This window comes from Limulus polyphemus, unplaced genomic scaffold, assembly GCF_000517525.1.
Source record: "Limulus polyphemus unplaced genomic scaffold, Limulus_polyphemus-2.1.2 Scaffold404, whole genome shotgun sequence".
Lineage (NCBI taxonomy): Eukaryota > Metazoa > Arthropoda > Merostomata > Xiphosura > Limulidae > Limulus > Limulus polyphemus.
In genome coordinates, this window is record NW_013666014.1 from 19227 (window position 1) to 33072 (window position 13846).

General features: G+C 33.1%; 1 protein-coding gene across 2 annotated transcripts in view; it reads left to right on the forward strand.

Moving 5' to 3' along the window:
- The window catches only part of LOC106458010 (prolyl 4-hydroxylase subunit alpha-2-like), a 59716-nt gene that overhangs the window by 15432 nt on the left and 30438 nt on the right, over positions 1 to 13846 (forward strand). For both annotated transcript variants that reach the window (XM_022384130.1, XM_013917460.2), the window contains exons 5-10: positions 701 to 861; positions 4374 to 4407; positions 5359 to 5525; positions 10489 to 10662; positions 11306 to 11373; positions 12201 to 12315. In XM_022384130.1, coding sequence (XP_022239838.1) covers positions 701 to 861; positions 4374 to 4407; positions 5359 to 5525; positions 10489 to 10662; positions 11306 to 11373; positions 12201 to 12315 — 719 coding nt within the window. The remainder of the gene's footprint in view (positions 1 to 700; positions 862 to 4373; positions 4408 to 5358; positions 5526 to 10488; positions 10663 to 11305; positions 11374 to 12200; positions 12316 to 13846) is intronic.

A 13846-nucleotide genomic window follows, 5' to 3' on the forward strand; every position in this document is an offset into this window, starting at 1 on the left:
TTGATAACCCTCCCACCTTGCCAATCTTAATTTTCTGATTGCTTCTTTAACATCCGCTGTACTGATGTCCAGTACTGGGCCTGCTATTGGTGTCTCTCTTTGCTACTTCCCTTTTCTTGTCTATTTTGTGTAACATCTTTTCCCCTTCTGGTGTCTCCATGTTGTTATACCAATTATTAATTGCCTTGTTCTTCGCCACTGCTACCGTTCTCCTAGCCTCTTTTTTTTGCTCTTTTTGTACGCCATTCTTGAATAGTCGTTCTTCTTTATCTGAAATGTGGACGTAAACTTGAACTTTTATAGGTTAGGTATATATATATAAATAAATAAATACATATATATATATATATTGAAAAAAAAGTATTATTTAGAGAATAAAATAGACGACAGGCACTACATCGTAAAAATATAAAATTAAACCAATGACCCGTTCTTTTTCACGCAGCTAATGATTGATTATACCAATGATTCGATCTTTTATAAGTAGCTAATGATTGTTTACATCAATGATTCAATCTGTTTTGTAACAACTAATGACTGATTACAACAATGATTCAATCTTTTGTGAAACAACTAACGACAGATTACATCAATGATTCAGTCTTTTGGGAAACAACTAACGACAGATTACATCAATGATTCGTTATTTTTTACGCAGCTAATGATATATTAAATCAATTATCTGTTTTTCTCCATACAGCTAATGATTGCTTGCAGCTAGGCAGACAGTCTTATTACCATGGTTACTTTGGATTTGCTGTCGACTGGATCCGGGAGGCCCTAGAAAAGTGTAAAGAGAACAAGCATGAGAAAGAGTTACGAGGGAAAGCTTATAGCTGGTTAAAGGTCGCAGTTGAAGAGGTAGATTATATTATATTAATTAACTTAGTATCAGACTCTGTTGTACTAAGTAACTCGTAAGTTGTTTTTCATTAGACGAATAACTGGTAGTTAGTACTAAACTAATTGATTGAGGGTACTATAATAAATATGAAGCCCAATCTATTATTTCACTCACCATTTGTCACCAGTTTTGGGGTATTCCACCCTTTATTCTTCTGAATTGTTCAACAAACAAGCTCTTCAGAATACTAAACATTATTTACCTTATTTGCTGAATAACTCAGAACAATAAATTAGCAGCATCAATGTTACATGTTCTTTAAATCTTACATAGATATAGATTCATTGTAGTGAGTAAACATCAACTAAAGCTACCGTTTTTATCATAGTAATTAAAAAATACGGCTTAACTAAAATATACCTCGTGAAAGTTACATTGAATAAGCACTCATGAATATAACTGCTGTCAACATAATTTTACTCACTTTCAGCTGTCAGGACAAGGTCGTTGGCGAATAATAGCTTACACAAGGGTCACTTGCAGCAATCCTTATTCGATACGTCAATGAAAGTGACGGAAAGCAGGATGCTAATGGTTGACCCTTGGTATAGCCATAGTAGAGAATTGTTCAGGAGAGACAGGTTGTGTGTGAACTTTTCCTTGTAAAATTAAGAAGTTTTCATAAAACCTTATTGTGCTTTAAGTCTATATTTCTCAGTTTTTAAGATATATTTTAAACTGTTTATTGTATCCGAGTGCAAGTTTCATGTCAATTTAGAGTTTTTTATTGCTTATTCTCTTTGTCATATAGCCTGAAGTTATTAAAATATTAATAACTATATTTTTCTAATGTCATTAAAAACTCGTCATAGATTAAGTTCCAATACAAACCTGTTTATTAATTTCACCAACAAATATATAAAAGTCTACTTACTAACGCAAGTGTAAAAATCAGTATTTGCTCCAGCATTAAATATCTACAGAACATTGCTTATGATTGAATACAATCCCAAATTATGGGATACAGTGCATTTTAAAAAGTTAAACAATACAATTATGATTTCATTTTATATAATACGAAATACAGATTTCCAGTATATATCACATGTATACCTTAATAAACTAAACAGTTTATGAGAAAAAAAAATTAATACGCTGAAACTATAGGCTGTGTACATCGGAGAAGCTTGGTAAGGCTTAAGAATAACGCATACCTATAATGCTTTATTACTTGATCTTCTGTAGTCAGATTTACTTTACGACCAACTTTATTTTTCCTAATCTCTTGAGCCACAAAAGTAAAAACAAAATAAGATGTAACTATGTTTACCATTTCTTCGAACGACATTTAACACATAATTAATACTTTCTTTACCTTTTGCCTAATAACACCAAAATATGGCACTACGTATATATAAGGAAATTCTAGTTTCACGGGACGACTAAAATTAGCTAAAAACAATCATGTTAGCAGAATTATCCTGCGAAGATTTTTAACAATAATTTGGAAACAAATAAAAATTACGAACTTAAAAGAAATTACGTTCGTTGAATGTTCATTTCTCTACCATAATATTGTCGATAATGCTTCCTGATAGCTCAGCGGTAAGTTTGAGATCTTAGAACTCTAAATATTTGGTTTATATACTTGCGATAGCCAGAGCACAGACAGTCCGTTTTATAATTTTGCTCTTAATAACAAAAGCATTGTCGTTAAATTACATGTTGGAATTTCCAAATTCCAACTCCCGGGGACATATTTTAGTAAAAGTTGGGCACAGTGACTTTTTACTAAATTAGGGCTTGGTGAAACTGAAAATGCCTGCTCCTAAACTGTATTTAGAGATTTCAGGCCTCAGATTAATAGTATGTAATAAAAGCTAAATTCATTCATTTTAATCTCCGTGTAATCTGAAGAAAATTGACAAAGAACTACATCAGTACCATATGTATGTTTTTAGTTGAATTGATAACAAATTACATTTATTGTGGCCTTTAATTACTTTAAGTATGTAACATCAAATATACTGTTTCTTCACAAGACGCATAACAATTGAGTGGAATAACAGTGTATTGTATTAAATATTGCCTGTATTACATTTTATATGTTGATAATTGTTTGTTTGTTTGTAGTTATGCACAAAGCTACACAATGGGCTATCTGTGCTCTGCCCACCACGGGTATCGAAACCTGGTTTCTAGCGTTGTAAGTCTGCAGACACACCACTGTGTCACGGGGGTGGGCAGTGTTGATGATACTGATATAGGCACAATTTATCACAAATTCACACACAAGTTCAGCTCTCAATGGTACTTAGAAAAATATACATCTATTATCATCTACTTGTTGATATTCTCATCTCCCACGTATATTTAGTGTCATATTGTTGAGGTTCCAACAATACAAAAAAATAAAAATGAAAGCAATGTAGTGACAATTGCTCAGAAACCATTAACTTCTCAGTCCATCAGCTGTATGTTTATTGATAAAATTCACAAATAAGCAGTATGCATATTCCTTTAGCATTTTTTTTAAACAGAACTCAGTTAATACATTGAAGCACCTCCACTCAATCCACCATGAACTGCAGTTAAAATAAATTTTAACCCAATATGAAATATATTGTAATACATAATATTTGAACTTTCTAAATGTTTAAAAAAAAAAGTATCGCTTAGCTTTGGTAACGTAAATAGAGACATACCGTATAGTTACACACTAGAAGTAAACACACACAATCACATGGATAAATACCTATATACTCACAAGAATAAATAGATACAAAGTTACATAACAGGCGTTTTTTTTTTTAATTTAGCAGGTTCGAGTTATGTCAGGAATGACTGTTTTCAATACTTATAAAAAAATGTCCTTTGGTTCTTTTTTAGGCTTATTTCTATGTTTTTGTCGAGATTATACGTTAAGTCAACGTAAAAGAAAGAAAGCTATATGTTATTATACATAAGACATTGAACAGTGTATAATATTTCCTAGGTACATATTTAATGTGTTATGTAACGTTTTAGTAATTAAATATTTTATGCATTATTTTGGTATATATTTATGTGTTTAGTTTAAGCATAAAACTGCACATATCACTATCTGAACTGTGCTAACCACAGGGATCGAACCTGAATTTTAGCTTTTAAAGGCTTCTTACTTACCGCTGAGCCACTGGGGGCTTTTGAATATGCTTTATTTTGAAAAAAAATCTTCGAAGCTCAACTGTATTGGTTAATCACCTATATTAACAGCCATATTTTTAAGTTTATTGTTTTAGTGTATTACATTTATTGATATAAAATATTCAGTGCTGTTTTAACTGTTGACACCGGAGATTATTTTCACAGGCTAAATTTTACTTTCGAAGGAATGAACTTCTACTGTGAGTTACTTGTTTCCTTTTTGCTATTTATGTTCTATAATTTAAAAAGTGTTAACCTCTAAAATTGTCATTGTGGAGATAAATCATAAAACAATTAAAAGCTGTCAAAATAACTCTCTTTTTTCTTTTTTTTTGTAATGTAGCATGACAAAATTTTACTTACCAAAGGAAGCAGAGGTAAGCATAAATTCTTGGAAAAACCATTATATTTTCTGTATTATATAAATGTATCAGAAAGCCATGAATTGACACAGTCCCTTAATGAACAAAAACAAGGGGGAATTTAATTAAATATATATTTTAAGTTAAAGATAATTGCTAATTATGTATTGTCTAATTTGGATAAAATATTTGGAGGATTTTTGAATGGTTTAGTGATTACTTAGTCTTTTCGCATGTTTATTTCACTTTTACTTAAAGTTTTTTTTATTTTATTTCACGTCATATCTACTCTACACATTGCCAACAGTGTCTTTTTTACTATCATTTTCAGTTAAAAAATTAGACATTTCTAGCTGCTTGTTTCAGTTGCACAGCATTTGGTGTAATTTTGAAATACTGCTGTTTGGCTAATGCAGTACTTTGAAGCGAATGTTTAGCAAGTTCATAACTGTTGGTGGACAGTCCAAAGCAGTTATTTGAATATCGCTGATTCCTCTTTTGCAAGCAGTCACGTAATACAGTCCTAAGGCTTGTTTGATCACTTCACTCCATTCTGTGGTATATGTTGCATTTTTCCAACTGTATCACCAAATGAAAATTATTTTGTATTGAATTCAGGCTTTTACAAATAGAATATAATTTTCAAAATGTTAAAATATAACATTGAAATAACAACAACAAAAATAATTGAGTGTTTTGGACCTAAATTTCTTTCATGTGTTCTTTAATTATTGCGTGATTCTAGTCTATGCATGTATATTTAAACATAAGATTGATAGATTCTTACTTATCTGCAGAGTAATGTGTTCTTCGTTCCTCTTTGTTTTTGAAAACATATATCTCATTTCCTCCTTTAATTTCCTCTTCATTTACTCCTGGCTATAATTCAGTTTCTTCCTGTTCTTTGTTCATTCCTATATTAGCTGTATGTTTTACACAAGTAAAACGAGTATCCATGTGCGACAGGTCCAAGCTGGCAGACCTTTTCCAAACCCTTTAACTCACTGTTAAATCACGAGATGGCAGGACACGTGGCTGGTTCGGAGAAATTCAGCCCTCTGCTAAATACGGTATTATACGGAGAAGCTGAGCGAGAACACTATGTGAAGCTCTGCAAAGGTGAAAAACTACGAGTAAGTACTTTAGATATTAATTCGATCAAAACAGAGCAAGAACTGTCTGAAAATAGATATTTCTAAAATAATGGGGTCAATCCTTACTGATATTTAAACTATTTCCAAAAATTTATTAACTTAGTTTCATACATAATGTAGAAAAGAAAACAACGCAGATTATAAATGAAGGGAAGATTTAACGGTATATCGAATTGAAGACATTGCTAAAACTCAGAGAATATAATTATATTTCAAAGATGGTAATTTAACAGCTTCCTTTTTAAATGATGAAAACTTTTAATTGACATCTTTTTAACATAATAAAAATGCTTTGCCTTTCAGAAATGTTTAACAATTAAACGTTTATTTGCGACATTCTATTGGTTTAATATGGAGTTTTGAGTCCGTTTTACTTCGCCATATATTAACCTAAATTAATTTAGGTATGTGAATAATGTTATGCAATATTTTGTACCGTTTTTAATGTTATGCAATATTTTGTACTGTTTACTGACCTACAGCAACGTTATTTCAAAAACAAAGAATATTTTTTTGTAAGAAAACATAAAAAACATGTGTTGACAACTTTATTTTCCGAACAAAAAGGACTATGAACTATGAAAGATATTTTACATCTCTGTTATTCTTCTTCTGTAATTGAAAAACGAAAAGTTTTTTCACAAATGAGTCATTTTCACCGTCTTACTCTGAATATGACAACAATCCCTTATGAAATTGTTATCTATAGTCCGGTGATACCGAGATTGTTAAAAACACAATAACAACAGGTTTACGATCTATTAGTAACTAAGCCTTTCGGGGAGAAAGCTATTTTTTGAACCATAAGGTTCTAGCTCATAAATAAATATTTATTTTTTTCGGGATGTGTTTAGCTTTATGTACCTCCCAATATATAAAACTATCCATTTAAGGTATTAACTCCATAATTAATAAAACTTTTTGATTTAGTAAACATGGATGTAGAGAGCTGAGTGAATATTTTAAAGAAACAGTTACTGTTTTCACTGCTTACTTACAATATACAAACTGAGGAGAAGCTAACATGTTTTCACTCCCTACCTTTTACAGATTGATTGGACAAGCTGACAAGTTTTCACTTTTTTTTAAATGTGACCAGACTAAAGAAGCTGCCATGTTTTCATTGTCTCCATACATAAAATTTATTACTTAAGCTGGCATCTATTCACAGCCTACTTACGACATATAAAGTGACAACAGAAGCTGACATATTTTTACTGCCTCCTTATGTACAAAGTGAGTACAAAAGCTGATATGTATTGAATGTCTATTTGTATGCACAAGTACAATACCTGACATGGTCTTGCTGCTATTTTAGAACACCTAAACTAACCACAGAAGCTGACATTTACCCTCTTACAAACGAACTACAAAAGCTGTTTTTTTTTTTTATTAGAAAATACAATCTGACCAAAGAAACTTACTTGTTTTCACTGCTTCCTTCTAACAAACAAAGTGACTACAGAAGGTGGCATATTTTCTACTTACGTTCATAGAAATTCTTTTGCTTTTTTATATGCAAATAAACTATAGAAACTAGAATGTTTTCACTGCCTATTTACAACGTACAAACTGATCACACAACCTGGCATGCTTTCATTGCCTACTTATATAAAAATTGGCTATAGAAGCTTACATGTTTTTACTGGTATTTACATACAACCTGACTACAGACGCTAACATGTTTTCACTGCTTACTTACAGCAGACAAAATATTTACAAAAACTAACGATTTTTCACTATTTACGTACTGGAAACACAAGTTCACTACAAAAGCTAACATAAATTGAATTAAATTAAAACGGCACTTGTGCAATATATATTCATATGTACAATTAAAAGAAGTACAACATTAAAATAGTTGTACAATAAATAATTTGTTAAAAAAAAAGAGACCAGCCCTAAAAACAAAACAAAAAAACTACATCTTTCGGTGTCGTTAAGTCACTATCTTTTAGAGTAAAAGTTGAAATTTGATCAAGACTTATATAAATAAAATATTATTTGCTTACTTTTCAAACCATCTAGACTTAAACACCCAGCGTTTATAAGCCATATGTTTCTTCTGAACCGGGACCAACTTTTTTCTTCAACATAATATTTTTAATTCAATTTCTATTCACAAAGAATTTTATAAATCCTACCGTTAACAACTTCATCTGCTCTATCTTTTATACCCGTGAGAAAATTATTTAACTTTCAACATGGAGAGAACGTTACACTACATTCTACAACGTATGTTGCTTATTCTTGTTGATAAACCTTGAACGTATGGCAAACAAACTTTCATTTTAACAGCTTTACACCTTCCCTTCAACTTTAGACATGATGATATTCTTGATTTATTGCTATGTTGTTTGTGCAATCTATCAATGATTTCGGGATCATAGTCTCTGTCTCTGTATATAAAAAGACTAATATATTTTTATTGTCTACTTGCAGCATACAAGCTACCAACTAAAACTGGTTGTTTTACTGCTTACATACAACGTAAAAACTTACTACAAAATTTGGCATGTTTTTACTGCTTCCATACACCATACGACAACCTACAAAAACTTTCATATTTTCAGTACTTACCTACACCACATAAACTGACTACGGAAGCTGACATGAAACATGACAACAAACAAACCGGCAAACCAAACTGATAAGAAAAGTTGGCACGCTTTGACTGCCTACTTACAACAACCAAACTGATAAAGAAAGTTGGCATGTTTTCACTGCCTACTGACAAAGAAAGTTGGCACATTTTCACTGTCTACTTACAACAACCAAACTGATAAAGAAAGTTGGCATGTTTTCACTGCCTACTTTCCACAACAAAACTGATAAAGAAGCAAGAGTAGCAAGAGTGTCTGTTGTCGAGCTTAGTATGTCAAGACTATTACCTCTGTTGTCTTCTTTTTATTCATTAAGAAAGATATATATTATGATGTTAACATGCTAGAGACGGTGGTTACTTTGTGTGAAGAGTCGGCTTTCATAAAGTAAAAAGAAAACGACAATTTATTGTTTGATGTCGAGACGTAACAGTAGATTTTGATGGTCATGTTAATTTGTTGACCAGAAGGTTGGAAGGATGTAAGTTTTCACAGGTACTTACACTGTGACGAAAGCGTAATTAAAGGAATGTTTTTAGTTATAATAAGTTATGTATACGTTTATGTTGCGTTATTTATTTCTGGCAGTTATTATGATTTAAAAATAATTATTTCGGAAGAAATAATTACTAATCAGGGGTGCTCGATGATTAAGCAATCCTCCTTCACCCCGCGCTTGGACTAGGAGTATGGGTTTAAATTGAAAAACAGGAAATTAATGCAAACAAGTTGTGTAAATTTAAAAAGGTAAAAGTAAAAGTAAAAGGTAAAGAGGAAACGGCCGATATACGACAGATGGTCCATCAGGGCGGCGGGGATCTATAAATCCTATGCCAAGAAACGGGAGTACCCCGAGAAAAACCACTTTCACTGGTAACGACCAATCTGTTACCACTGCCCGGTTAGCGAGAAGTAAGTTGGAAAGGCAATGTGAAGTCCGGTGCTGGGGGTTGATTAAATTTTAAACGAATTATGAAGTCTCATGATGTTCGCAGGTGCTCTACTGGGGTACAGGTTTAAGTTCCGGTATGGTAGGGACGGCGTGAAGTCCTCGGTGTCGCTGGTAAATGGGCGGAGGGCACAGAAAGGTTCATCGGGTAGGTCGTGGTCGTGGGAGGTGTTTATTACGAGAGCGTTGGATGAATATGACGGCGATGGTGTAGAAAGTGGCACGCGGCTGAGAGGCAGGTTGTTGGTTTGTTGGCATGCGTTACTGGTTACTGGTAGGACTGGCGGCTGGGTCTGGGTACCTTTCTTCCTTCTAGTATTCGTAGTTTGGGTCGACTTGTCTTGTGTTTCAGAAGTGGGTAAAGTTTGGGTATCTTGGTCAAGTGTGATAGGATGGATGGTAGAGTATTGGTTGGCGACGGTTTTCTTTTGGGTGTTGTGAAATGTGAACTGGTAGAGTTAGGGGGTGGGTGAGGCTTCCAGTATGGTTTCTCTGCTTTGAAGTGGTAGAATTCTAGAGAGCAGCCGTAGGTGTGGATGAAGTTTGCAGTAATTTTGGAGGTAGTGACGACTTTCATGAAGTGGGAGGGTTGAACCTGTTTTCCTTGATGTAATACGGTGTACTGCGTGTATCTTTGAATTAGTTGTGGTTTTGAGGGCTTGGTGGATTTCTTCAGGTGTAAATGATACGTGAACGTTTCTTAAGAAATCTGTGTGAAGACTGACATTGCTTTTGGGGGGTTGGCATGTGACGAGTGGGTTTGAAGACCAAGGGTGGCAAAAGTAACGGAGGTCTTCGGGTGTCCAGAGCTGGAGGAGTATACCTCCCTTGCGGAGACGACGGGTACGCTCAGGAAATACGCGGGCTTGGGGTTTGTAGCGGCGGATAAAGTTGGCGGTGTCCCGTGGCGAGACGTCGAGCGGTAGTCCATCGATAATTACTGGGTTTTCCTCCAATGAGCTGAATATCAAGAGGGTATATAGAATAATAAAAAAAAAAACGGAGAAAGTGTAAATTTCCTATGTTTGTTCTAAAGTTCTGAATGATTATTGTTCAAGTCACTTTTAGAACACGCTTACGATTCCAGTCATTCAGACAACTGGTTAATTTCAAGCAAAACTAGAACGAGTTTCCTGTGAAGGAAAATGTGGATTTTTGTGGTGATGACGTAAATCTCATATTCCAAACTTGATGACGAGAAACCCACTTTTGATGACAAAATCTTGTCAAAATGTCGTATATTTGTAATCAAGATTCTTTCACTAGCCATTCAGGTCGTCTCCAAACTTTATTTTAGAACTTGTTTTTTTCTTCTTCTAAAATCTGTAAGTTTATCTTATACCTCTTAAGATCTACATATTCATAATTGTACGAATGTTTGATATTTTAGTCATCCGTCATGGATGCCAAAGTAAAATGCCGGCTGGTGACCAGAAATGTTGGATATTTCTTGCTTCAACCACTAAAAGTTGAAGAACAGTCGTTTCATCCAACCATCGTCACAATATATGATTTTCTCAGCAATGAAGAAACCAATCGTTTTATTGACCTTGCAGTGCCAAAAGTAAGTTTCATGTTCTATACTAATGCTAAATGTAAAATCACAAATTTGAGTAATAACGCTGACGTCAGATGTTTTGCAATAGAGGATTACAAGATAATCTGTACCCATTTGTTGAAAACTAGAGCGAGGTTGCATTATAAGACAGGAATTTTGTGCCGCCTTTATAAAGAGTGTTCCAGCAAAATGTTGCCAGTGTTTAGGAAAAGAACACCGCAATTTGCTGGTTTTAATGCACGAGTCCCTTAATAAGCAATCTTCCTGCTCTGATCTAGTATATATCCTTCTTCCTCTTCTTACACAGTATCTGAAAGGTAAACGGCCCACTAACGATATATATATATATATATATATAATGATAACATTTTGCTGTGGCACGCTATATCATTTTTTGATGTAAATATTATATTTAACCTTAAACTTTCTAACATAGTATGATGAGAAAATGGCACGTAGAAAGTTTTATGAACATAAAACAGCCAGCAGTTTTGTTTTTTCACTTGCACCTGCTTTTCATGTAGATACTATTAGACTTCCACAATAAGCTGTCTGTTTAATAAGCTGGAAAATGATGTATTCTTAGGGAAAGTTAACTTGAATTTTACATTATTTCCTGGTGTAATAGAATGCTTTTTGGTTTCCTTAGCTTCATCGTGCTACTCATAGAGGGGAAGACGGACTGGATAAAGCTAGTGTACGTCGGATAAGTAAAATGTAAGTAACTGCTGAAATATATTTATTTAAATAAGGAACCAGTAAAGTAAGGTAAAATACCATAACACACTATCACCCTTGATGTAGGCTTTTCCTTGAAGTAGTTTAGTCACATCTCTTGACAAAAATATAATCGTAGATAGTTTTTCATATCTGTGGAAATCATAAACATCGCAGTTGTAATATTATTTAAATTAACAGCTATAATATATTATTTACCATCACAGCTGTGACACTTTTAGACACCATCAATTCTCATGTACATTATTTCCTGTTAGAACCTTTTTTAAACAATAATTTTGAATTGTGTAGTTGAGCGAATTAATCTTAAGAGTTTGGTATCTAATGTAAAACTTAGATAACTTGGTTCAACTTAAGTTTTCAAGCATGCTAGTTATTAATTTAATTAATTGTCATATGTTTTTCTATAGAAAAGAATATTATTTCTATCTAAGATATATTTCTATTTGTATCTTGAGTAAACTACTCTTCATTTATTGAAGTTTGCCGATACTTGATCACTAAGCAGAAAAGCTTTGTCAGAGCTTAAAAGTTTTAGTTTTATATACATAAATATAATATTAGTGGTTCTGCGCGTATTAATTCCGACTGTCTATTAATTGAAAAAAGAAAAATTAACTCGTGTTATGTTGCTGCTAAAACAATTTTCCATTTAACTGATCCATTAAATAATCAGCTGAGAAATCCAGTATTGTTTTATGAATGTACATGTAAAATGAACTAGAACAGAGAAGCATCTAAATGGTAACGGCTTTGTCAAGTTACTTAGAAACTTCCTCATACTAAGTAAATGATTTTTAACTCAGTGCTTGGATTAATGATGAGGATGAAAAAGAATTTATATCGAAGATTTCTAGACGTTTGGAGCTAACAACAGGACTCGGGGCTGATCGAAATAATTATGAAGCTGAGGCTTATCAGGTACAGTTTTTTTCTGAAAAATTAAACAAATTATTGTTCTAATACTCAACTAAATGTTATAGCACACACATTCTCAAGCCTGACGCAGATAGATAAATCACGTGAGGTGTACTTGTTACAATAATATTTTACTATACTAGTTTGTTTGATTTACACGCTAAAGGTTTGGTTATTGGTAAGTGCAAAACTACACAACAGCCCATCGAAACAATAGGGTAGCGTCGTCATTAGCCCCCAGTGGCACAGCGGTATGTCTGCGGACTTACAACGCTAGAGTCCGGGTTTCGATACCCGTGGTGGGCAGAGCACAGATAGCCCATTGTGTAGCTTTGTGCTTAATTACATACAAACAAACAAACAAACCGTCGCCTTTAAAAGATCATTACAGTTGTGTATATTAACCATGATGAAGCCGCAGAGGCGAAACTTTGGTTAAAAAAATATTTTATATATCTGGATTATAAAGGTCGTTTTTTTTCTAAACCTTTTACGAAGTTTAGTGTCATAAACCTGCAGACTTACTGCTAAGCCACTGGGGAACCACGCCAAATGAGTTTACCACCAGTGAAGCACAGGCTCTCCCCTTCCAATAAAGGAGTCCCGTCGTAGCACATTTGTCAGTGCGCAGTTCAGGTTGGATCGCACCATCCTAAGTTTCGAATTACAGTCCACAGGAACTCAACGGGTCGGCAGCAACTATTTTTACAATGAAACTTTATTATCATTTATTGTTTGTAACTTCATATTCTATTTTATTGACTTTATTATTTCGTTTTACACCAGGTATCAGTGTAAATAAGAAATTTTTAATTATGTGGCTTCTACTACTGTTATACGCTTGAGAGGTTTGACAATGGTCTTGGTACTCTCTCCGCTCTTCAGTAATCTCCTCAAGGTTTTTTAGTAATAAATCCCAATTCAATTAATTCAAGTAGTATTTGGGCTTTGACATTTTTACCGTGCTAAAGTCCCCTAAAAAAAAAAAAAAAACCTTGTATACAAAAAAGGGAAACTTACCATACTAAAATTCCTTTCTAATTCACATGCTATATTATATATAAAATATTATTTATTGTGTTATACAATATTTAGAGTAATAATAAGCCTGGAAACATGAAAGTATGAAATTCGACCTATTCAAGGTAAAATTATTGTGAATTACCGACTGTAGATTAAAAGATAAATAAATAAGTGAAATGCTTATCCGTATCCTACTCCGTGTATTGTGCAAGTTACCTATACCAGTGTTACGTATGACAATTTATAATAACTTAAAACTGAGTTAAATTGTAATTTAGATTTAGTAGTTAGATATTTGCCGGTATATAACCAATTTATGATATTTGCCAACAAGATTGATACACAGTTTTCTTTTTTCTAACACAAATACGTTTTAACATACACACAACAATACAATTTACAACAACAGTTATTACTAAACAATAATTTATATACAAAAGTTTTACAAACTTACAAGCAATATAAAGTCTTCTTTCTTAGTCTGGAACTTCTTTGATATCTTATCGAGGGT